The 22,944-nt window shown below is 35.7% G+C and overlaps 1 protein-coding gene across 8 annotated transcripts in view; it reads left to right on the top strand.

Moving 5' to 3' along the window:
• PDE1A (phosphodiesterase 1A) overlaps positions 1-22,382 on the top strand; it is a 331,820-nt gene extending 309,438 nt beyond the window's left edge. For 7 of the 8 annotated variants that reach the window (XM_045480418.1, XM_045480417.1, XM_045480416.1 and 4 more), the window contains 2 exons: positions 16,559-16,675; positions 19,809-22,382. In XM_045480418.1, the coding sequence (XP_045336374.1) occupies positions 16,559-16,632 (74 nt within the window). In that variant the 3' untranslated portion in view covers positions 16,633-16,675; positions 19,809-22,382. The remainder of the gene's footprint in view (positions 1-16,558; positions 16,676-19,808) is intronic. The other variant, XM_045480419.1, reaches the window with a different exon arrangement.
• The last annotated feature ends 562 nt before the right edge of the window (positions 22,383-22,944 follow it).

Raw genomic sequence — 22,944 nt, 5'->3', positions numbered from 1 at the left:
ATTTTCTAATGGTGAATCACCTTGTATTCCTTGATTAGACCCAACTTAATTGTAATGTAATAACTTTTTAAAATTTATGTGTTACTTTGGCTGACTTAAAAAATCTATATGAGTGAGGTGAGCCTGCAATTTTCCTTTCTCATACTTATACTTCTGGTATTGAGGTTAGCCTCAGAAAATAAATTGGAGTTTTTAAATTCTTGAGAGTTTGTGAGCCTTAAATTGGCATTGAATGTTCGGCAGAATTTACTTTTAAAAACCATGTGAGCCTGCTGCTTTCTCTGTGGGATAATTTTTTTCTGCTGATTCAATTTTCTTAATAGTCATAGAGCACTATTTAAGTTGTTTAATGTTTAGTTTTTTAAAAAAATATTGTGAAATATACCACAAAAATATATAAAAACATGTATGTACTATTTATAAGTCAATAATACAGTATGGGCAATCCTTACAGTGGCCTACAGGTAATAGTATGCTGGCAAGTTTAACAACTGGCTCAAAAAAGTATACACACACACATACACATGTGGTTTCTCATATATTTTACACATAAAGGAAGTGTAACACATGTTTAAGAGTAGTAATAAAATATGCAGTAGCCTTTGTTGTAAACTCTATATAGGTGATTGGTTTTCACAGAATGCCTTAGTTGATTTTTACCAAACTCTGTGTCTATGGTCAACTTATGGTTGCAACTGACAAACATAAGTTGTTCAGATAAGAACACTGATATTTTCATTTATATCAAGGAGTAAGATCAAAATATAAAAAACATATGTCAAAACTTAAAAAACATAGAAGGCATATGTCAACTTCACTTGTTCATCGAAAATACAAATGACTTCTTGGTCACTTGAGTGGGTAATGATTTTTGAATACTGGAAAAAATTTCCTCAAATTTCTGTGCTATTTATAATGTAACAGTTTTAGACATGACACACTTTTAAACTTAATCTCTATTTTTTTATCTCCAGCACTTTAGACAACAATGAAACAATAAATCAAGCCCTGATTCATAAAGTTTGATGACATCCATGGTGTAAATATTCCTACCATGGCCAGTTTCAAGCTGTCAGTATAAAGTCTCTGAACATGGGAATTGGGAAAAGAGGTGCACATGAAATGTTTGCATCATACAGATTTGGTAGCTATAATTAACCTGAAGACATAGATAATGAAAAAATGGGTCAAAATAATTAGGAAATGATTTTTAAACACTTATCACCTTTACTTTTAATACAATTTATTTAATTGTAAGTCCCTATAATTTTTTTTTAAATTTTTTTTTCAACGTTTATTTATTTTTGGGACAGAGAGAGACAAAGCATGAACGGGGGGAGGGGCAGAGAGAGAGGGAGACACAGAATCGGAAACAGGCTCCAGGCTCTGAGCCATCAGCCCAGAGCCTGACGCGGGGCTCGAACTCACGGACCGCGAGATCGTGACCTGGCTGAAGTCGGACGCTTAACCGACTGCGCCACCCAGGCGCCCCTTTATAATTTTATTTTTAAGAATGACTAGGTTTAACAACCAACTTACAAAGTTCCTAAAATGCAACAATCAGGTCATAGGAGCCTGTACAGGTTGGAGTAGCATTTTGCTGCCCATAAGGCTTTATATGATCCACTTCTGCCCTACCTCCTTTATCTTGCTGATTCAATTCCCATTTCTCTTTCTCTCTCTCACTAGCTCCAGTGCAACTACACTGTCCTTTTGTCTTCTTTCTTTCAACGCATCAGATACGTTCCTGCTTTAAGTGCTTTGTACCAGCATGTCTTTGTTAGAAACACGCTTCCTCCAAACACCACGTGACTGCCTCCTCTCTACTTTCCAATCTAGCTCCAGTTGTCACTTGTCAGTAAGGCCTCCTCTGGCAAACATTTCAAATTCCCCCCAGGTTCCTCCCTTGACCTCTGATCCCCTCTCAGCTACTTTCCCATGACACGTCACAGATCACTGTCTAACCTATAAATAATTGACTTACTATGCTTAATTTTTGTTGTCTGTCTTCCTCCACTCAGAATAAGGTTCATGAGAATGAAGATGTTTATGTCGATCACTGATGTTTCTTAAGCTCTTAGCACAGTGACTATCACAAAGTAGGACCTCAAACAATTAAGCATTGAAAGAAAGGAGGAGAGAAATAGACATGGGGAGAGAGGGAGAGAGAGAGGGAAGGAGAGAGAGAAAATGGCAATGAAGAGAGGAAGGAGAAAGAGAAAAGAAGGGACAGAGGGAGAAAACCTACCATCTAGGCCAAGAAATCTATTACCATCCCTAGAAGTTCCAAGTCCTTTTTTAATCATGTTTTCCCTCTTTCCCTACCATGATCTAATCAATACTATGAATTTCATGATAATTATTTCTTTTTTTTTGTTTGTTTTAGTTTTTTTTTTTAGTTTTTTAGCTGTTATTCCTCCTTCTGTAACCTTAAACAATACATAATTTAGTTTTTCATGTTTTAAAACTTGGTGTAAATGAAATCACGTGGTACACATTCTTTAATGAATATCTTTCTACCCAATGCCATATTTTTTGAGCTTTATCCATGATGAGGTAAATAGCTGTTATCTGTCTCACCAGGGAATTTGGGGATCTTGATAGAAACATGAGGCAGAAAAAAATGTATCTAAATACTATGCAGATTTTTTTAAATATTAAGTAGTTAAGTCTTTTAAGTAATATATTTATAGTACATATCAATTTCTTAGTCCATATCAGGTTCACAAATAATGTAACTTCTTTTACTTTTCTGTGACCAAATACAGTTTCTAGCTGAAATCCCCATGCTACATGTTTAAAGAAAACATAAGCTTGTTTCTAGCTGAAATCTCCATGCTACATGTTTAAAGAAAACATAAGCTTGTCATTCAAATGTTTTAGTTGAATTAGAGTAAGCCTATTCAATTGAGGGTTCTTGATTTCCTTTTTCTTCTTAGGTGGCATCAAAGTTCCTAATGTGACCATGGGATGGCCACCTTGCTTAACTTCTTCTTTTTCATCTCTCTAGACATACCCCCTCCTGTCTACTTCCTGCTCCTTCCATCTTCTACCTCTGACACGTGACCCCGGGTTTGGCCACTGTAGGCCACCAAAGCTTTGCCATCCCCCTTTTGCTTGATCTCTCCTCCTTTTCTCCTAATGCTTCTGAGACCTGATTGTTAAGCATCACACCCAAACCAGCCACATAGTGGCACTTTCCCTCCCAGATGTCTATATCACTCTGTGATATTTCGCGGCACTTTGTCCCATAGATCTCTACTAAAGTTCTGCCCCCCCCCTTTTTTTTTCTTATTTGCCAGCAATCTCTATCAGTACTTAACAGTGTTCCTAACTCTTCTGCATCTGCTGCTTAGAGAAAATAAAAATAGATTGTTTTTAAACAACAAAAACATGTTTATATTATTTTGTATTGAGTTACTTTAAAGGTTTATGTTTCTAAATATTTGTTCTTAAAATGTTTTAGTTATTCCTTCCCATTATCCTTTTAATCAATCAAAACTCATCATGTAAACGAAATTACAACTTTCAAACTCCCAGGACTAAACCCAAGCATCTTTTTGAGAAAATACATGCATATTGTTTAGAGCTCAGAAGGGACAATTAATCAAACAGAGGGAAGCAAAACCTTTCAAATAAAAACTAGAGCTCGCTCTCATTTTTTTTTTCTAATCATGGTTTAAAAATGCAATTAACAGCAGTTTAAATGAGATCCTACCAGTAATTTTTAAATTGTATATTTAAAATTATTAGTAAATTAAGTTCTGTATTATACATTTATTTTATTCCTATTTTCAACTTAATCTCTTTAGCTGACATTCTATATTATATTATCAGTACAATAGAGCAGGAGTTTGCATTTGCTAGAATGGAACATTTGGAAGTTCAGAATTATGAGTTTGAAGAGGTGGTACTCACCAAAGTTACTTAAGCCTAGAAGAGCTTAAGTAACAATTTGAACAGTGAGTATGTGCTTATTCATTCACTCATTCAATTATTGTAATGGCAGAACTCAATAGTCTTCAACCCTGGCAGCACATTAGCATCTTCTGGGCTATTTTATTTTTTAAAAGTCTGATATGTGGGGTCCCTAGGTGGCTCAGTTGGTTGATTATCCAACTATTCATTTTGGTTCAGGTCATGATCCCAGGGTCGTGGGATCGAGCCCTGCATTGGGCTTAAGATTAATATTCCTTCTCTCCCTCTGCCCCATTCCCCCTGCTTGTGCTCTCTTTCACTCCCTCTTGCTCTCTCTAAAAAAAAAAAAAAAAAATTTAAAGTTCAATATGGCTTATCTCCAGTTTACAGAGGTAGGTCAAAACAGAACACTTTTGTGCATTGAAATGAATGCAGAGGACATGGAGGGGGAGAGCAGGAAACTTAATCACTTCATGATCAAGACAAGCCAAGTACAGATTAGAATCTGAGCCAGCTTCACCCTGGCAGGCTGTACACAGGAAACAGCAGTGTGTACCTTGATAATGATATCCCTTAAAATATCTGTGTCTTGGGTCACACATCTCCTCTGGAACATTTGCCTTCTACTACTGGGAAAATCAGTGGACTTTCTTTCTACTTTAACCCTTGTTCTTTCTTCCTCATGGAATGTACTCCTTTGGTCCCCTCTTCCACTTTGCTCATTAAAATCCTACCTATCTTGGGGCACCTGGGTGACTCAGTTGGTTAAGTGTCTAACTCTTGATCTCAGCTCAAGTCATGATCTCTCAGTTCGTGAGTTCTAGCCCCGTGACAGGCTCTGCACTGACAGTGTGGAGCCCACTTGGGATTCTCTCTCCCTCTCTCTCTGCCCCTCTCCTGTTCATGCTCTTTTTCTCTTTCAAAAATAAATAAATAAAACATTAAAAAAATCCTACCTATCTTCCAAAACTCCATTAAATCACCTTCTCCAAGAAGCCTGTTACTTAGTTATGTAAGCATAGCTGTGTTATTTATACTCCAGTTGGGATATTTATCATATGCAGACTTGCATTCTCTAAATGTGAAGAGAAAAATGCATTCCAAAGGGACCCCCCAAAATCAGTGTTGGGAGTAAGAGGGGGAATAAGAGGAGCTTCAGGATGTGTTTCCAACTGTACATGCCTCAAGGAGATTCCAAGATTCCCCTTTGGGGGTGTGCACCATCTCTCCACATGAGAACCACTGCATATTATAAGATATTGTGATTAGAATGTGTCACACATATTAAAGCAAGAAGTTGCTTTAATGGAACCTGACAGGAAGTTGAGAACTACTAATGAAGTCACTACAAAAATATTTACCTAGGCCTACTATGTGCCAAACAAAAGCTGGTAGTTTTTTTGGAGAACAGAATTCATGGGATATTCAGCTTCAGATCTCTAGTTCCTGCTCAAGGCCAGGTAAAAACTTGGTCACTGTTGGGTAGAGGAGAATTGACTCCATTTCATAAAACTCTGATTTTAGTGGTGAGTCCCTATAACTGAAATGACATTACCCACTATGTTGTACCATATATTTTTTGTTAGCTAAAAGGTCTCGAAAGAGAAAAAAACAACTGACAAATGGAAAAAGGGAAACTAAATGTGGGGGTATTCCCCAAAAGTCCACTGCACAATGTCTATACTTGCGACGTTTTCAGACAGCCAAAAACTATTCACTTGCTCTAATTTTACTTTGTGCAATATAGACTTTGTCATATTCTCCCAATAATTCCAAATTCCAAGCACATTGAAAGCTTTGTTGTCTTAACATTATACCTCTGAGCAAAAGATAAATCTCTCTGTCACCACTCACCTCTGTTCTGTCTCCAAAACCTTTAGTCTTATATTGCTCTTGATTCACGACCTCAGCTCCTCTCTTTCCCCTCTCTGCCACTAAAACCCCCTCAGTTGCACAGAACAGTTTAGTTCTGGCCTCAAAGGAACCCATTCAACAAAAAAAAGCCTGACTATCGGTCTAAAATGATATCTATAGTTCTTCACACATGCCTAGGCATGTCTTGGATGACCATGGTTCAGTTAGAGGCTTCAACTTCATTAGCATTCCTATAAAAAGCTTTATTTCCTATTAGCATCAGGACATTTTTTAAAAACGTAATCACTGTATCTATGCCTTCATATGAGTTACTAATAAGTTAAATATTTTCTTACCTTTGCACATTTTATAATTTATTTGAAATGTATTGAATATATTTTAGTCAAACAGGTTCATTTAAAATCAATTTTGCTAGAAAATTTCATAGATTTCTCAACAGGAAACAAAAGGTTTTCCAAAATAGGTCTTGTAATATTGCTTGAAAAATTAAAACACAAAATTGAAAGATTTTCCCACCAGAAATAAGGAAATATTTAAAAATAATGGGAAAGTATTAAAATTTTTGAAAGATAAAATTTACATTATGATTAACATGACATTTTAATATATTGAGATAGGTTCATTATTAAACTTTATATTTGTTCTTTGTATTTGAAATATCTTAAAATGCAATATTGTATATTACAGTATATATGGTAAGTGATTTTTGTAATCATGTTGGTATTAATGCTAAATAGAATGCAGATTCCTTTCCTACTAAGTACACATTTATTTGCCAGGCAATATACTGAGTTCTTTTTTTTTTTTAATTTTTTTTAATATTATTTTTTTTTTTTGAGAGAGAGACAGACAGAAGGCAAGTGGGAGAGGGACAGAGAGAGAGGAAGACAGAATCTGAAGCAGGCTCCAGGCTCTGAGCTGTCAGCATAGAGTTTGATGTGGGGCTCAAACCCATAAACCGTGAGGTCATGACCTGAACTGAAGTCAGATGCTTAACAGACTGAGCCACCCAGGCGCCCCAAACAGCCCTGTGATTTAGGTACTGTCACCATTTTACCAATGTGAAAACTGAGCTCTGTGAGGGGCATGTAAATTGTCCAAATTACAGGTTTGTACACATATTACATATGGATCTTCCTCATTCCTTTTCAGTTTCATATAATACACAGAAAATAGTATCATGACAGTAGTAAATCCAGAAAGAAGTAACAACTTTTTGTGAAAACTTACCCCAGAGTAGCATAATTTTTATCTCAACACAACTGATCCCATGAGCTTTCAAATGTGTACTTATATCCCATAGACATTTTTGTTTTAAAATGTTGAAAATTATGAATTTGGGAGTGAAATTTTACATTATTTACCTTCCCATGGGTCATTTATACATTTATTACAGCAACCTCACAAGGTAGGAGTTGTACTCTGATAAAACTGTGGCTCAGAGAACTTAAATTGTCTAAATCCATACACTTAGTTTTGGAAAAGACTGGGATTTGTGCTTCATTCATCTCAAATCAAAGCCAGTAACCTTCTGGATAGTTTCTAGATCATCCTCTAGAAGCTGGTTGTGACAGTTTGGTTTATTTACATTTTCTAAATTTTCTTCCAGAGCAGAAGTCTTGCCCAACCTGTTGTTGATAGAGAAACTATAACAGCAGCAGAACTTAGGGGCACTTTAAAGTGATATTGTTGAAGTGTGTGTGAACTCTCCGCTTGTATTTACATGGACAATAGAAGTTGGAAGGTGGAAGGAGCAGGCTTGCATCTCTAGTGATTATGAGCTGGCTCAGGGATGATGAAGAAATGGTTTCACCTGGGTACTGGGATGAGGACAAGCAGAGGTGAGATCTGTATTGGTGGGAGCACAAGTGGTATGATGTGCTCTTTACTTAATTTGGAAATGAAGCCGATTTATCTTGGGACAACTTTGAGATTTTATCCATAGTTGGATGTAGTCAGTTGGAAATATAAGAAGTTATTTCCAGACGGTTCCACTGATCCTCTCCATCCAAGGCATGCCTCTTTTTCTTTTTGTTTTGTTAAGGGCACTCTGATGGTCCTTAGTGAGTATTACAAAGCATTTGTTTTTCTTTCTTGAGCACTATTTCATTGTTATGCTTAACAATTTCAGCTAATTCTGTCTTTACCGTCATTTTAGTTGGATCACTCAGAATTTAGGACATATATTGGTTCATACACAGAGTTTATGCTGCATTTATATACAAATGAATAAATATAAGTAAGTCCTATGTCAGTATCTATGTTTCAGTATATGTTTTCAGTGTACGATATTCTTTTCCTTAAAAATATATATTTCTATAACTCTCCTAGAGACATAGTCAATATAAAGTCTTATAAATAATAAAGGGAAGAAATTTAACCTCCAATGAGTTAAGAATTGTTCTGAAACCCATATTCAGCCAAAAATGTCTTCCTATACTTTGTCATAGTGTTTATGAGCTTACCAAATGTTTCTGAGTTAAGGAAATTACTTATGATATTTATATTAAATTATAAAAAATAGGATTATATTGTACATGACCATAACTTATGAGATACACACATAAGAAAAGCTTAATGATTTTCTCAATGCTTTCTCAGTAGATTAAGGATTGATAGAGTGCAGTTGTACCTGAAAGTCAAGTTATTACCTACATAAGGGCATTGGCCCCTCTAACTCTATTTCTTCAAAGAATTTGATTTTTTGTTAGGATTATTAAAATACATTACTAGGAAGAAGATAAAAGAAAAGGAAGTATAATTATATTTTTTATTTTTAAAATAAGTCACAGATTCCATATTATTTCTTTATATAATATAGTCCTATATCCTAATACTTGTATACTATTTGTTAGTAGACAATATTAATATCCTTCAAGATAGCTTCTTATTAGATTCGGGGGGTATCTGCTCTACTTGAAATCAACTAGAATTGAGCTCCTTGGAACCCTAGCTTTTTAGGCAATAAATCAAATGGTGAAAAAAAAATAAGTTGAAATAGAAAAAAAGGGGGGGGTGCTGGGTGGCTCAGTCAGTTCAGTGTCTGACCTCAACTCAGGTCATGATCTCGCAGTTCATGGGTTCGAGCCCCATGTTGGGCTCTGTGCTGACAGCTCGGAGCCTGGAACCTGTTTCAGGATTCTGTGTCTCCCTCTCTCTCTGCCCCTCCCGCACTCATGCTCTGACTCTCTCTCTCTCTCAATAATAAATAAAAATTAAAAAACTAAAAAAAGTAAAAGAAAAAAGAATCATTTGAGTATCACTACTGATGAGTGCAAAAGTCACAAAAGGTTTTAGGAGCAAAAGTAAAATATATTGAAAATTAAGAAAAAATATCAATTATATTTATCTTCTTAATCTTTCCACATTTCCTACAAACATGGATAATTATAAATGCTAAGGTACAGTTTAATTATTCCAACTCTTAGATAATATTGTCTCAAGGTTTTTTAAGTGAGTATCCTTTTTTCAGAAGCAAAAACCAATTCAAAGCATTAACTTTTCCTGATCAGTAAACATCCTTAAACAATACCTCATGCATGGTGGCAGCTCTAATGTGACCAAAAGACTTGGAGATTTCATTCCACTGCTGGAAATTTATCTGGCCCTGTGAGAGAAAAAGAACCTGTTTTTTTGCAGATTGCACAAGTGGCGTCACTAACCACATAAATAAAAGCTACAAATTATTTGGTTGACGTAGTTCAAGTGCTATGGCTACCCCAGCATCTTCATGCTTTCAAATATTGGTTTAAATGGCATTTTGTAGCATTTCTCCTTACTGAGATAATATGTTGAGTGTCAATAAATTTTCTTTGAGCATCTAATCACTGTGTCATCTGCAATAAAGCTTGTATTTTCACTTTGATGTCCCTTTTCTAAAACATCAAGTATTTAGGTAATATAAAGGTAATGTGACTTCCATAAACTCATTGTGTTTTTTAATTAATTCTACCATTTTTGTGAACAAATGTCTTAATAGTTCTCTGCCATTAAATAAACATGACTGATAAAAATTTTAAGGACAGATATCCTTGAAAAGTGTTTGCATTATAGTAGGTGTGAACAGCAAGAGTAAAATGGCTTCATATACTGTTTTTTTGGGGGGGGGGGATTTGAGAATGACTTGTACAATATATAATTCCATTTGTCAGATTAGCCCAGTTATTTCCCCCCTGAAAAACCTGTTTGTTTTTTTTTCAACGTTTATTTATTTTTGGGACAGAGAGAGACAGAGCATGAACGGGGGAGGGGCAGAGAGAGAGGGAGACACAGAATCGGAAACAGGCTCCAGGCTCTGAGCCATCAGCCCAGAGCCTGACGTGGGGCTCGAACTCACGGACCGCGAGATCTTGAGCTGGCTGAAGTCGGACGCTTAACCGACTGCGCCACCCAGGTGCCCCACCTGTTGTTTTTTAAAGCTGCTCTTATATACCTTCTTTACTGTGACTCCTTAACAGTTGACCTAATGGTTAATTGTAGTTGACTAGTGGGAACACCCCAATTAATTAGTTAGCTGAGACTGTCCTTGTGTCTAATATTGAAGAACATATTTTCACGAAGACATTTTTTTATTCTTATTCTCTGTCTCTGCCTTTGGAAAAAAAGGCTATCATTTACCATGATATTTAATTTCAAAGATAAGGCATAAACTCATACTAAGGAAACACAAAAACATAGCAGCTATTAAATAAACTATACCCGGGAAAGCTGCATAGTGTACAGTTAGGATCTAGAACTCTGGGCCTAGACTATCTATTCAATTCTGGTCCCATCACTTACTTGCTATGTAACCTTGAGCAAGTTACTTAATCTCTCTGTTTCAATTTGCCAGTTTTTAAAGTGAGGATCAGAAAACTTATGTCTATCTCAAGAGCTATTGTGAAGGTTAGATGAGTTTATACATATAAAGTATTTAGAACTTAGTGTTTTCTACAGTAATTGTTATTACTCTCCTGGGCTCATATATGTGCCTCCAAACTACATGGAGATCTTATAGAAGACTTCCTTAAAGAAGTATATTATGGGAAAACACTGCTTGATCATAACAATTTTGATATGAGATAAAGCTTAACTCATGAGAAAATATGCAGTGGATCAATTCCATCAATCAAGTGGATGACTCAGTAGGTAGAGCATGCAACTCTTGATCTCAGGGTTGTGAGTTCAAGTCCCACACTGGGTGTATAGATTGCTTAAAAGTAAAATCTTTTTTAAAATATCAAGTGAATTGATGTATGGTGAATTGATCTTGACTCTTCTATTACCTTTCCATTTTTTTTAATTTTAATGTTTATTTATTTTTTTATATGAAATTTATTGTCTAATTGGTTTCCATACAACACCCAGTGCTCATTCCAACAGGTGCCCTCCTCAATGCCCATCACCCACTTTCCCCGCCCCCCCCCATCAACCCTCAGTTTGTTCTCAGTATTTAAGAGTCTCTTATGGTTTGCCTCCTTCCCTCTCTGTAACTTTTGTTTATTTATTTTTGAGAGAGAGACAGAGCATGAGTGGGGGAGGGGCAGAGAGAGAGGGAAACACAGAATCTGAAGCAGGCTTCAGGCTCCAAGCTGTCAGCACAAAGCTTGAAGCAGGGCTCAAACTCACAAACCATGAGATCAAGACCTGAACCAAAGACATGTAACTGACTGAGCCACCCAGATGCCCCTCACCTTTCCATTATTAATTAATCCATCAAAATTATCTATAGAGTATCTCTCCAAAGTATGTCTCAAATCCAACCAGTTTTTTGCAGGAGTGAGTGAAGGAATGAAGTGGCTTATTCTGAATGGTGGGTATAGTGGCCCAATTTGAAAAGCTGAACATGAACAAACTTTATCTAAATACTTTCTGTTGAGGATTCTGCCACTTAAGTTACTTGCCTTTATTTTTTCTTGACATAGAACCTTTTAAGAAAAAAAAAAATTTTTTTTAAGTATCCTGCAGACCTAAAGGCCCCAAAAAAGAAGAAGACAAAGAAGATTTTAGCTAACCCAACAAACTTAGTTTATAGCAATTCACTTCTTTCCTAAAAGAATCTATTAACATTAATATTTTTACTCCTCAAAGTATGCCTGAGTTTAGATGAATTATTCTTCAATTCTGAGTTTACTCCTTCTGGGACTCTTGCTCGTGGTTTGGCTAATATAATGTTCCCTTGTTAACTATAGGAATCTAGGGATTTCCTAGAAATCGTGCAAAAAAAGATTTATAGCTGAAATTTTGTATCTTTTTTTACATATATTTAATTCCTATGAAGAAATTATGAAAAAATAAGGAAAATAAAAAATAATCCAAGAGATCTCTTCAGTTAAAGTTTAAAATATAAGCCTTCAAGAAGAAATGGTGAAAACAAAAAATCTGATGTTCAAACTTCATTTCCATAACGTCTTCAAAACCCAACCTAGGCCCATTCTTTAGCAAGACAATTGGTAGTGAGTGAGCTTGGAAGCTTTGACTAATTTTTATTTGTATCAGGAAATTTTTGTGGAAGTAAAGAATTCAGTACAATAAACTCATTACTCTGGACGTGGGATTCGTTCAGAAGAGTCCTATGTTCCCATCCTTCCATCTTGGGCTAGGCTTCTATAACATATGCCGAGTAAGTCTGCTGATTAAAGAAAACCCAAAGACATTGGTAAGAAATAGAAATCTCATCAAAGGAATTCAACAAGAATAAGATAATAGTTTTGGCATTAGTAATGTAGAAATGATAAAGCACCTATGATTTATTTTAAATAAATTCACCTCCATCAAGAGGCTAATCCTGTTATATGAGTCTTTATAGATTAGAGATTGTACTATTTCCCACAATTCTAGCTAAATGTTGTGGATCAATAAAGTGCTGTGTGACTAATTGCTTAAAGTGCTTTTATTTTAAAGCATGTATTTACAATTTATAAGCGTACTTTAATAGGAGCAATTTGCATTATGACCAAGAGAAGCAATTTATTTCACTACTACTTAAAGAAAAAAAAAACTACAAGTAGATGAGACACTCTTCACACATCCTTTCAAATAGCCTCTCATCATAGCCAGCCTAAGTTAGATAGGAGCATGTACATAGGAGAGGAAAGAAAGTAGCATGGAAGGCATTTTTAAAGAACACTAACCTTTTTCATCCCAGGTTAAAGGATAGCTAGATATGATGTGAGACTGATTTCTATTTTGGCTGATTTTTGAACCTTAATCAAGAAAGCTACCAACTAAGCCCTCTAAGACTTATGACTTAAAGCTAAATAAGATGGAGGAAAAAATTACTTGTTTGGGGTTTTGGTATCCCCAATTCAACCAGTCTACAAATTTGTCAAATAATGTTTATAGTCTATTATCAGGGACATCTAAAGACTCCTAGAATTTTGGAATATGCATACCACCAATATTTGCCGAATATGCTTTCTTAGCAGGTATCTAATTGCTGATAATTATGTATTCAGCTTGATGCAGATTCAAGTGGTTTTTGTCTCCATGGGAAAAATGAAGAACAGAGTCAAAGGACATACGCTTTCCTGACTCTTCTCTAGATGGAAACTCATACAAAAACAGTCTTCTCTTCACTAAAGAATTGGATCATAAACACTAAAAATTAGGAAACTTGTGATGTTTGCAGTCTTTAGGTTAGAAACAATTCATTGCTCTTGGTGTGGATGAATATGCAGGGAAAACATTGCAATTTGAGATCCTTAACATCTACAGTGGATGGTTGACTATAGTGTTGCAGGGTGGAGAGTCAGAAATCATCAAGACAAAAATTATAATAGGGTTTTCACTAATTTACAACTTTTGGTTTTTTAAGAATAGGCACCTCAGTCACATATTTGTGTTGAATTTTAAATTGAATACTTTCTCATTGCTCCTGGAGTCACAAATCTCTATTATCTCTCCTCCATGGTATAGCAAGAAAACATTTGATTCTTTCTTGCAGCACTTTGCTTTGAAATTCCCCTGAATATAGGATTTGGCATCTGAGTCCTTCTTAGTCTGTCTCCTCTGTAGGTTTTACTACACAGAGTGGCAGTAAAAAGAGTTTTATTCTTTAGAAAATGCTTCTCACAATTCTTGCTATCAAATTATTCATCTCTGAAGAACTGAATTTTGAATCCTAATAGCTTGTCAGAGCAGGAAGATGAAAAATAGCATGTTTACACTCTCAACTTGAACCTCTGCCATTGTTGTTTAGGCAACAAGGAATGCTTTCACTCTTTCAAATCCAATAGAAATTTGCCCCTTTGGGTCTGGGAGTTAGCACTGTGCAACCAAACCCTTTGGTTTAGTAGTGAAGTACATGACTCTGGGGTTGAATGCCTAGCTCTGCTCCTTAGCTGATATATAAACTTGGGTAATAAAAATTGTTGGGGAGATTAAATGATAAAATGTATGAAGCATTTAGCATAGTGCTTAGCAGAGTAAATATTCCCTAAATGTTAACTACTCTTTTTGCTGCTGCTGTTAATATTATTATTAATAATAATAAAATTTGTCATTCTTACTCATTAATTTATATTCTTTGTTACCTAGATCACATATGATTTAATAAACAAATAATATAACAACACATTCATGTTAGAATACATATAGACTGGTTTTAACAAGAATTTTAGCTTGTAATTGCTGTATTGTTACCATTTGGTGATTTTGTTCCATATCCACTCTTTCATTACTGGTAAGTTCCTTTTCCTTAGTGTTTTTTGCCCATTGTAAAAGTTTTTCTCAAAATTTTGAGAACCAGAGAATTACTTATATTCCGCTTTTAATTCAGCCTGTTCTTTTCATTCTGTTCTGTTCTAATTTAGTCCTAAGTAACAGAATACTAAATCAGAAGTTTAAGCCATGAGTCTAAAATGTCAGAAATAAAACCTGTGAGATAGGAATTTCAAAGAAGATTCAAAGCCAATTATAGGATGCTTATAATCCTTACCCAACTCAAACAAATGAAAGGGTCAGGTTGTTAATGGTTGAAAAAGGATTTGCGAGTAGAATTTCTTTAACGAGCTATCAGCTATTGGGAGAGATGTAGAAATGCTTCCCTCTACCTCAAATCAAGAGAAGAGAGCTGCACCAGGACCCTCAGGAGATATTGGGAATGGAGTTTCGTTTAAACATGAGATCTAAAGGGTTAGCTGGTGACAGATGAGCAAAATGAGGGGAATCTATGTAGGTTTCAGTCTTTCCTCAAGTAATTTATGACAACAGTTGCTTCATGAGTGTTTCATGTGATTCAGATGTGGCCCATCCCTATTTGGAAGGATGAAAGGACCTTAGCACATGGAAGCTAAAGATGCAACTATAAATTTCCAGGGGGCTGTCAACATTGTAAATAACCAGAGTTTCATGTGCCCATTGCAAGGTGGTGAGATGTCTCCAGCCATGGTCCCTGGCAAAGAGTCCCTGAAGAGCCCATGAATGTGCTTATAGAAGAATTAGTTTTCAACACCTGCCAGGTCTAGTGAGTGCGGAGCCATCCTACAGTGTGCTGGTCGAGTAGGAGCTTGGCTTTTCCTCTCAGCCCTTTCTCTCCCTTGCTCCAGCTCAGGAGTTAAGGTGGCCAATTGGGGAAGAATGACCCAGAAAGAAATATCAACCATGTGTCCCCAAACGCACACCATTTCTGGACTGTGCCACAAACTCAAGGTTGGAAAGGGATCTTCTATGATCTTTGTTTGATCTTTGTTTTAAGATTGATGTGCAATATAGGTGACAAGACTTTCTAATGTTGGTTAAGACTTGGGCGACTTCACGTGATCAGGCAATGTTTATATTATGCAAGAATGATTGCAAAAGTCATGACACTACCTGAAAATTTCATCCTGGGACAGAAGATAACTTTCCCTTTTTGAGTGTTTTAAAAAGAAAGCAGGAGACAAAATAATTTTGCTTCATGAAAACACCCCATAAGTCTTATATGTTCATTAATTTTATAACCTCAAAAAAAAATCTGTTGCAACTGAGATGACACAGTCTTACAGTATATATAAAAAGAATTATCTCAAAGATAACTGGTGTGATGCTTAACTTGTTAGTATATTTTTTATCTAAGTTCAAATAGAAAGAACATGCCATCATATATGACTATTTCCTGAATATTAAGGTATTTTGAGTAATTGGCTCAAAATTGAAATTGCTTATTTTATTTACTTTCTTTTCCATATAATAAGACTCTTTTATCTGTACATTTCTGCTTTATATTTTTATTTTTGATAGATTAGATTCTAGGCAACCTCTCTAGAAATGTTGGCATATATTCCATGTTAATTTTTTTCTTCAAGGTATATATAAATGGTGAGTGATTCAGAGACTGTAAATTCCATTAGTTTGTTTTGGCAGATTATGTCTTATCTTAAAAATTACTATTCTCTAATAGTCATGTGTTCAAATTCATAGCAACTAAGCCATGTATGGTAAAGGACACTGATCAGTAGAAGGGTTGTTTGAAACAACATGTTTTGATTTAAAAATATCAAGAAAAAAACATGCACAATTTTTATGTTTGACTTAGTAGATGTTTAAGCATGTCTCATGAGTTTCAGTTCTGTATTACCAGATTAAACTACAACTTCATGACGTTGTGTAACTACCACAGTGTGACCTGCTGTGCTCTTTAAATGCACAGTCTGAAAAGAACGTGTTTGGTAACCGTGGAGAAATGTGCCACAAAACCCATTGCAAAATGGAGTCTTCAACAGTCACTATTTGCTTCAGATTCCTGACTTCATGAGGTTTTTTTCCACAGGTTTATTTTGTTTCCGTTCATCTGTTTGTGTTTTAGGTGAACCTGATCTTCATAAGAACTCAGAAGACCTAGTAAATGCTGAGGAAAAACATGCTGATACACACTCATAGGTTTGAAATACCTTAAAGGCTTCTGTCATGTTAAACATGAAAGGTAATTTTATTTTTTAGGCAAGAAACATAATTTTTGAAATGAATGGCTTGTAGATATCATTAGAGGCAAAGTTACCTTATTTCAATGCCCTCCTGGAATCTTTAAAAAAAAAAGTCTCTCCTGTTTTCTGAAGCAAAATCTTAAATATTTACTTTTTCAAAGAATTTAATTTGTTCATCAATAAAAATTATACTTAGTGAGACCTTTTAATCCTTTAAATTAATAATCTGGGGGCTGTGGAGAGGTTTAATCCTGATTTCTCTTCCTACTTCACGTAGGAAATATGAATGTTCACATTGGGTGATAACAAAGCAAGTACATATTATGAAACAGACATCAATATTTCCTAAAATCTATAGACATTTGTTTGCATCAGTGTTTTTTTAATTCAGCTTCTGGGGTCTGATTTTGATCTACTAAATCATAGATTGAATTATAACTCTGTGAATGATGCCTTGGAAATCTGAATTTTTAATAATCCCGTCTGTTGGTAATTCTGTACACTACAGTTGAGAACCATTGTCTTGGGCCTACAGAGGAAGTGCAAGCTGTTAGAAGGGAAGGTTGTGTAATTATAGTGGAGATGTCTTAGTGTTTCCTTTAAAAAGTAAGAAACAAATCCCACGTGCTATAACGAGTCCTGTTCTTGGGGGTGATGGCCGCAAGAGAGAAAATGCTGAGTGCCATATACCAAGTCGTTGACATGTTATCAGTAGCTCCTCACATGCTGCTTTAGATATGAAAGAGTTAAACTGTGGTTAGATTTTAAGATGATTTATCTCTCAGTATTCTTGAGTTGGTTGTAAGACTGTCTTTTCTTGATAGCAGTTTCCTTAATACCAACTATCAAGTGTCCGTCACTGTGATCAACATCTTACATATATAGTATCTCACTTAGTTCTCTTAACAATTTCAGAGTTGGTGGTTGTGATTCCTCTTTTACATATGAAGCTTGGGTAGATATCAAGCCCACAAAGTGGGTGTTCAGCAAGTAAAACCGATGTATGTCTACATTTAACAATTTTAACATATTGTCTCATATTAGCTACAGCAATTTCTTTTCATCCCTCCATCCAAACTATAAATTTATTACTTTAGAGCTCACAGCTGTTTCAGAAGAGTCCTTAAGTTCTGATGACACACAACATACCCTCAAAGTATGTTTTAGGAAAAACTAAATTCAGTGGAGTATTTATAAATGTTTTAAGTACAAAAAGGTTTCTGTCAAATAAATTCCATTAGAAAACTGAGTTAAACAAAATTAAGCAACAGTCTTCATTCCTACTCTATGACCAGTGCACACTAAGTAGCTTCAAAAGAAAAAAGTTAAAAATCAGCATTTCTTATGTATTTATGATATGGAACTGGAATATTTATGAACATTTTCCAAAAATTGTGTGTAGGAAACACAGGTCACCAGTACATTTGTAAAGCTGACTATTTAAGCTATGAAGATGTCTCAGGCAAAAAAAAAAATTATCTATAAAATTCTGGCATCTCATCAGTAAAAGACTTCAATGGGATTCAACTGGCAGTTACTGAAGCCTCTTTTTTTGTTTTTCAACTAAAAAGGCTCCAAAGCTGGAAAGATTTGAGACCCACTCAAACTAAACAGTGGTATTTAAACTCAGGCAAGCTGTTAGACATTTTTTTTTTCCATCAGCACTAACTAAATCCTGTAGTTTTCCTCTTGGAAGAATTGGAGAAAACTCTGCCTTTGGAGCACAATCTTCCAGAAATCATGGCCTTCAATAGGTGAAATTTATATGCCTTCAAGAAATAGGCAGGTCTCTAATATAAGGGAAGTAAAAAACCAACAGGAGTGGTGACAACTGGTAACTATGACTCAGGTCCGCTGTCTGGAAGGTGAGAGCAGTGGTCAGCCTTGGAAACTTCTAGAAAGGGCACAGCACACCTGACTAAAGGCTGCAGCTAGCCAGTCTTTGCATCCAACATATTTTCACCATGCACAAATTAGGAAAAAATCTTTCCATTTTTAATGTTGACTCAAAAACTTTTTGAAACACTATGTAGACCAAAATAAATATGTGTGAAGGTCAGATTTTGCCTACAGGCTCTTAGTTTGCATATTAACCACACCTTCTTTGTGACCTATAGCTACTCTTTCACTGGCAGCCATCATGGAAAATTTAGATCTTATGGAAGCCTGGCTATATCTCTGAGAGCCATTGCCTGCTGCATTCTCAGTGTGTGGGCCCCAGTATGAGATACTTTCCCAGGAAACACGTCTAATTCAACGTGCACCATGATGAAACCCCATAAATCAATGTGCAACACTACACTTAGAGCAAGAAATCAACCTTTGAAATCTACTTGTAACACTGTTGTATAACTTCACTACTATTTCTAAGAAATTTCTATCCACAAAACTATTTTGTTTTGCTTACTTTTTGAAAATGATTTTGTTAATTCAAGTGAATGAGATTGGAATTGGATGTACAATGCATTGCTGCTTTATTATTTCAAAAGATTTTAAAAGGTGCGGACATATAATTTATCATATCGTCTTCTTTGAAGGATATATCAGAGGTTTCTGGCACTTCAAAAGCAAACCAATATCAGATTTGGTACTCATTGGGAGGGAAGTGTTCCTGCTTCCTACCAAGAGGGAACTGCTCTTTAATGTTGCGTGTACTGTCCAAGAAGAGGTCAAAACCTAATGCGTTGTGGTCTAGGTTTAGTTTTGCATTTGCTTTGTTTGACTTCCACGCTGATTTGAAATATCTTTTTGAATATCTTTAAGCAGGACTTACGCTCATTAGTTCACCACAGTCCTTGTGACTCTACTGGTTTCACATTCACACAGGCCCACTTACCTCATTTATACTGCTTTCCAGGCTTGTTTTTAGCTACTTGAGTATGTGACTTCCGACCCAAGGAATCCAAATTTTTGCTGGAATTAAAGAAATAAAACATACACACATACACACACACACACACACACACACACACACACACAAAATAACAGGAATTCCAATGGGTATAAAACAAATATCTATTATATACTGATAAATCCTTTATTTCTGACAAGGTATATGAAGCCCAATGTGATATTACCACACAGTAATTGATGCATGTATATGACTAAAACATGATCTTCATTTTCATTTAGATTTTATTTCAGGATAATGAGAACGGGACAAAAACATCCTAAATCCTCAACTTTCCACAAAGCGATGTTCTCCTTTTCAACACACACGTGGATCAGGCCATTTTAATGGACTCCTATATAAGGAACTAATAAGAAGAACATAAATTCTGAGCTAGTAACTCTGGCCAAACAAACACATTCAAAGTTGCCATTTTTCTTGGTCAGTGCTTCTGCCATTGTCTTTCCTCCAAAAGACAGTCTTGGAGGAAATGTGTTGGTTGTTTTCATCCAGCTTTTTCAATCAAGTTAAGGAAATTTTTAAGACAAAAGTTGGATAGTTTAAAATTGTCATCACTTTGAACCGGTAATAGTATAGGTGACTATGTGATACGTGTGCAAAAGATGAGGCATTTTTAAAATTAACTTTCATGTATTGTTTTATGCAGAGTTGTGTAATTACAAATATTTCAAGGTTTTAAGTAAAAGGAAAGCAAAACAAAATTATGGGCAAAAATTTTTTTGTAGCTCTGAAGAACAGGCTAGATTGTCCCTCTTTTAAATACATGGGAACAGCATGAGGGGTGGAGCTGTTCAGAAGCTGTGGTTGAAGTCCCATGATGACACTGGAGCTTTACCCTGGTCCCACGACCTAATGACCACTTCATTGTAACTGTCAAGCTGGGAAACTGCAGTGAAACCTGTCCCTGGAAGCAGTGGACCAACTTGCCTCCATCTCTGTGGTTTCAGAGCACTGATACATCACCCACACGGGCGTCATCACAATGCAAGTCACACATTACCTACGCTCTGGGATAACAAGAACCTCCAGCCATTTTTGGAGACAGATGTTAGTGCTCAGATTGGAATTTGCCTTCTGGGGTGTTGATCCCATTAGGACACGACAAAATATATTACAGGCCAAGGGATAAGTGACAAGAAGTGTGTGTGTGTGTGTGTGTGTGTCTGTACTCAAAAATATCTATGAAGATGGAAGCCCACACTTTTCTGTACAGATAATAAGATAATAGTATTGGGTGTGACTTTATAATTTTCCTACACAGAAACGAACTGCAATTCTTGGAGACTCTGCTTCCTTGTCATGTTTTGCCTGAGCATGTGCAGAGCCCTTCCTTTGCTCCAAACTGAAGAACTACTTTTATTTGTTATTAGCTGACAAGAAAAGTCAGGCACAATTAGGTGTTGTAACTTTTCACTGTGCGAACACGTCGATGATCCTGCGATGAATCTGTCTTTGTGAAAGGTAGAAACTGAATGGAAAAAAACAAGAGTAGCCATCAATTAAAGAATAAAGTGAAGGAGGGTCCATCCATCCAATGAGTTTTCTGTTGCACCTGCTTTTTTCCTGGGTTCCATGATGCTAAGCAATATTTTAGAAATTGATAGAATCAGAAGCTTTTAAGTCTGAGTGGTGGGATTTTATAACCCACAACTTAGATCTCCTTTAATGTGTAAGCCATATTCTATATGCATATTAGGTATGCATCATTCTAATTTAAGATATATTTATGCATAGACTGTGCATAAAATGCTTTTAAATGTTCTGTGAATAAGGTCCTTAATTTTTGTTTCACCTGAATCTTGTGTAGAACTGAGCTAAATAACTGAATTGTATCATAGACATTATAATGCAATTGATATTTTAAATGTAAGCAGTACAAATTGATCTATGATGATATGTTGGGGGAAATTTATAGATATGTACATCATGGTGACTTTTTGTCTTTTAAAAAAATGGACTTTTTATTTCTATTTATGAAGACATTATAACTACTGCTTTCAAAGTCTTTTTAAAAGTAGCTATTTACCAGCTAGAAAATATTCTGCATTTAAAATAGAATCTGACTATCTGGGAAGTGTAATTACTTTTGTTCTTATTTGAGCCAGTTGTCTTTCGGGAAAGCTAGAGAACCTCTCCAGGGAGAAGTAAATTGAAACATCGCTTCTCAATTGTCATAGGAAACTTGTCTATTTTGTTCCTATTGATACTTTAAGATCTATAGGCTTTGTTACGAAAACAAAAATTGAGAAATATAATGAATTCATCAGTGTCTGTATATGGGCTTTCACCTAATTTCCCAGGTTATTTAACTTATAAAGCACTGTGACTGAATTTCCAGAGGGAGTGGAGAAAACACGCTCCACTTCAGAAGAATTGTCACGCTGTTGATACGCTTTTTCTTTTTCTAATCTCCCCTCCTTTCTCCATTCCCTCCTTCCCCTCCCCTGTTCGCTTCCCTTGTTCTTTCTTTTCTTCCAAGAGGGCTACTAACTAGTGCTGACTAGAGGGAGTGGGCGTGGAGGTTACTAGTGCCCATCCCCCTGCAAACACCAGGGATGGGTGAGAGGGTCAATGAGTCAGGCCGCTGCATCTTGGATGTCCTGCTTTGCATTTTTATCCTCAGCTCCACAACATATATTCAACAATTTCATGCGCCTTTTTATTTAACCAGTAGCTGTTTTAATTTTTAACTTGACAAGCTACAATTCTTGTGTTTTTATTCTACTGTAGTTCTCTGTATTTCCTATTACATATGATTGTTAAATAAATCATACTTGAGGGAAAATATTGTGAAACATTTGGTGTCTGATATAATTCAATTTGGTGGGGCATTGAAAAGTTGGAGAAATCAGGAATACCGGATAGATGTGAGTTTTGGTATGAGTTCTGTCAGAAAATGATTTTTGCTCTTTCTTTAATAGAAGAATTCATTGAACATTTATTATTTGCAAGCTCCTGGCTAGATGCGTGTTGCATATAGGAATCTGGAAACCTGAATCTTTTCTCTATAAACTTCATATTTTATAGCAGAGATAATTCATACACATAAATAACCAAAATGCCACATAGAAAAGTAACCAGGTGCAAGTAAAATGCACCTGTGGATATTAAGGAGGGTAAAAATGGCATCCATCTTCAGGGCTTCTGAGAAGACTTAGAACAGCTTGCACATGAGTTGATACTTACTTAACAAATAATAGCAAAGCTCATGTTCATTGCCTATTTTCTATGAGCAGCCTCTGTGTAAACACTTAACACATATTATCTCTAATTCTCAATAATCCAGCAAAGTGTATATTGACCTGAGTAGGGAAATCACCTTTCAGAGAAACAGCCTCATTTAGGCCATGCAGGTCC

The sequence above is a fragment of the Leopardus geoffroyi genome, chromosome C1, assembly GCF_018350155.1.
Source record: "Leopardus geoffroyi isolate Oge1 chromosome C1, O.geoffroyi_Oge1_pat1.0, whole genome shotgun sequence".
Lineage (NCBI taxonomy): Eukaryota > Metazoa > Chordata > Mammalia > Carnivora > Felidae > Leopardus > Leopardus geoffroyi.
This window is presented reverse-complemented; position numbering and strand designations above follow the sequence as displayed.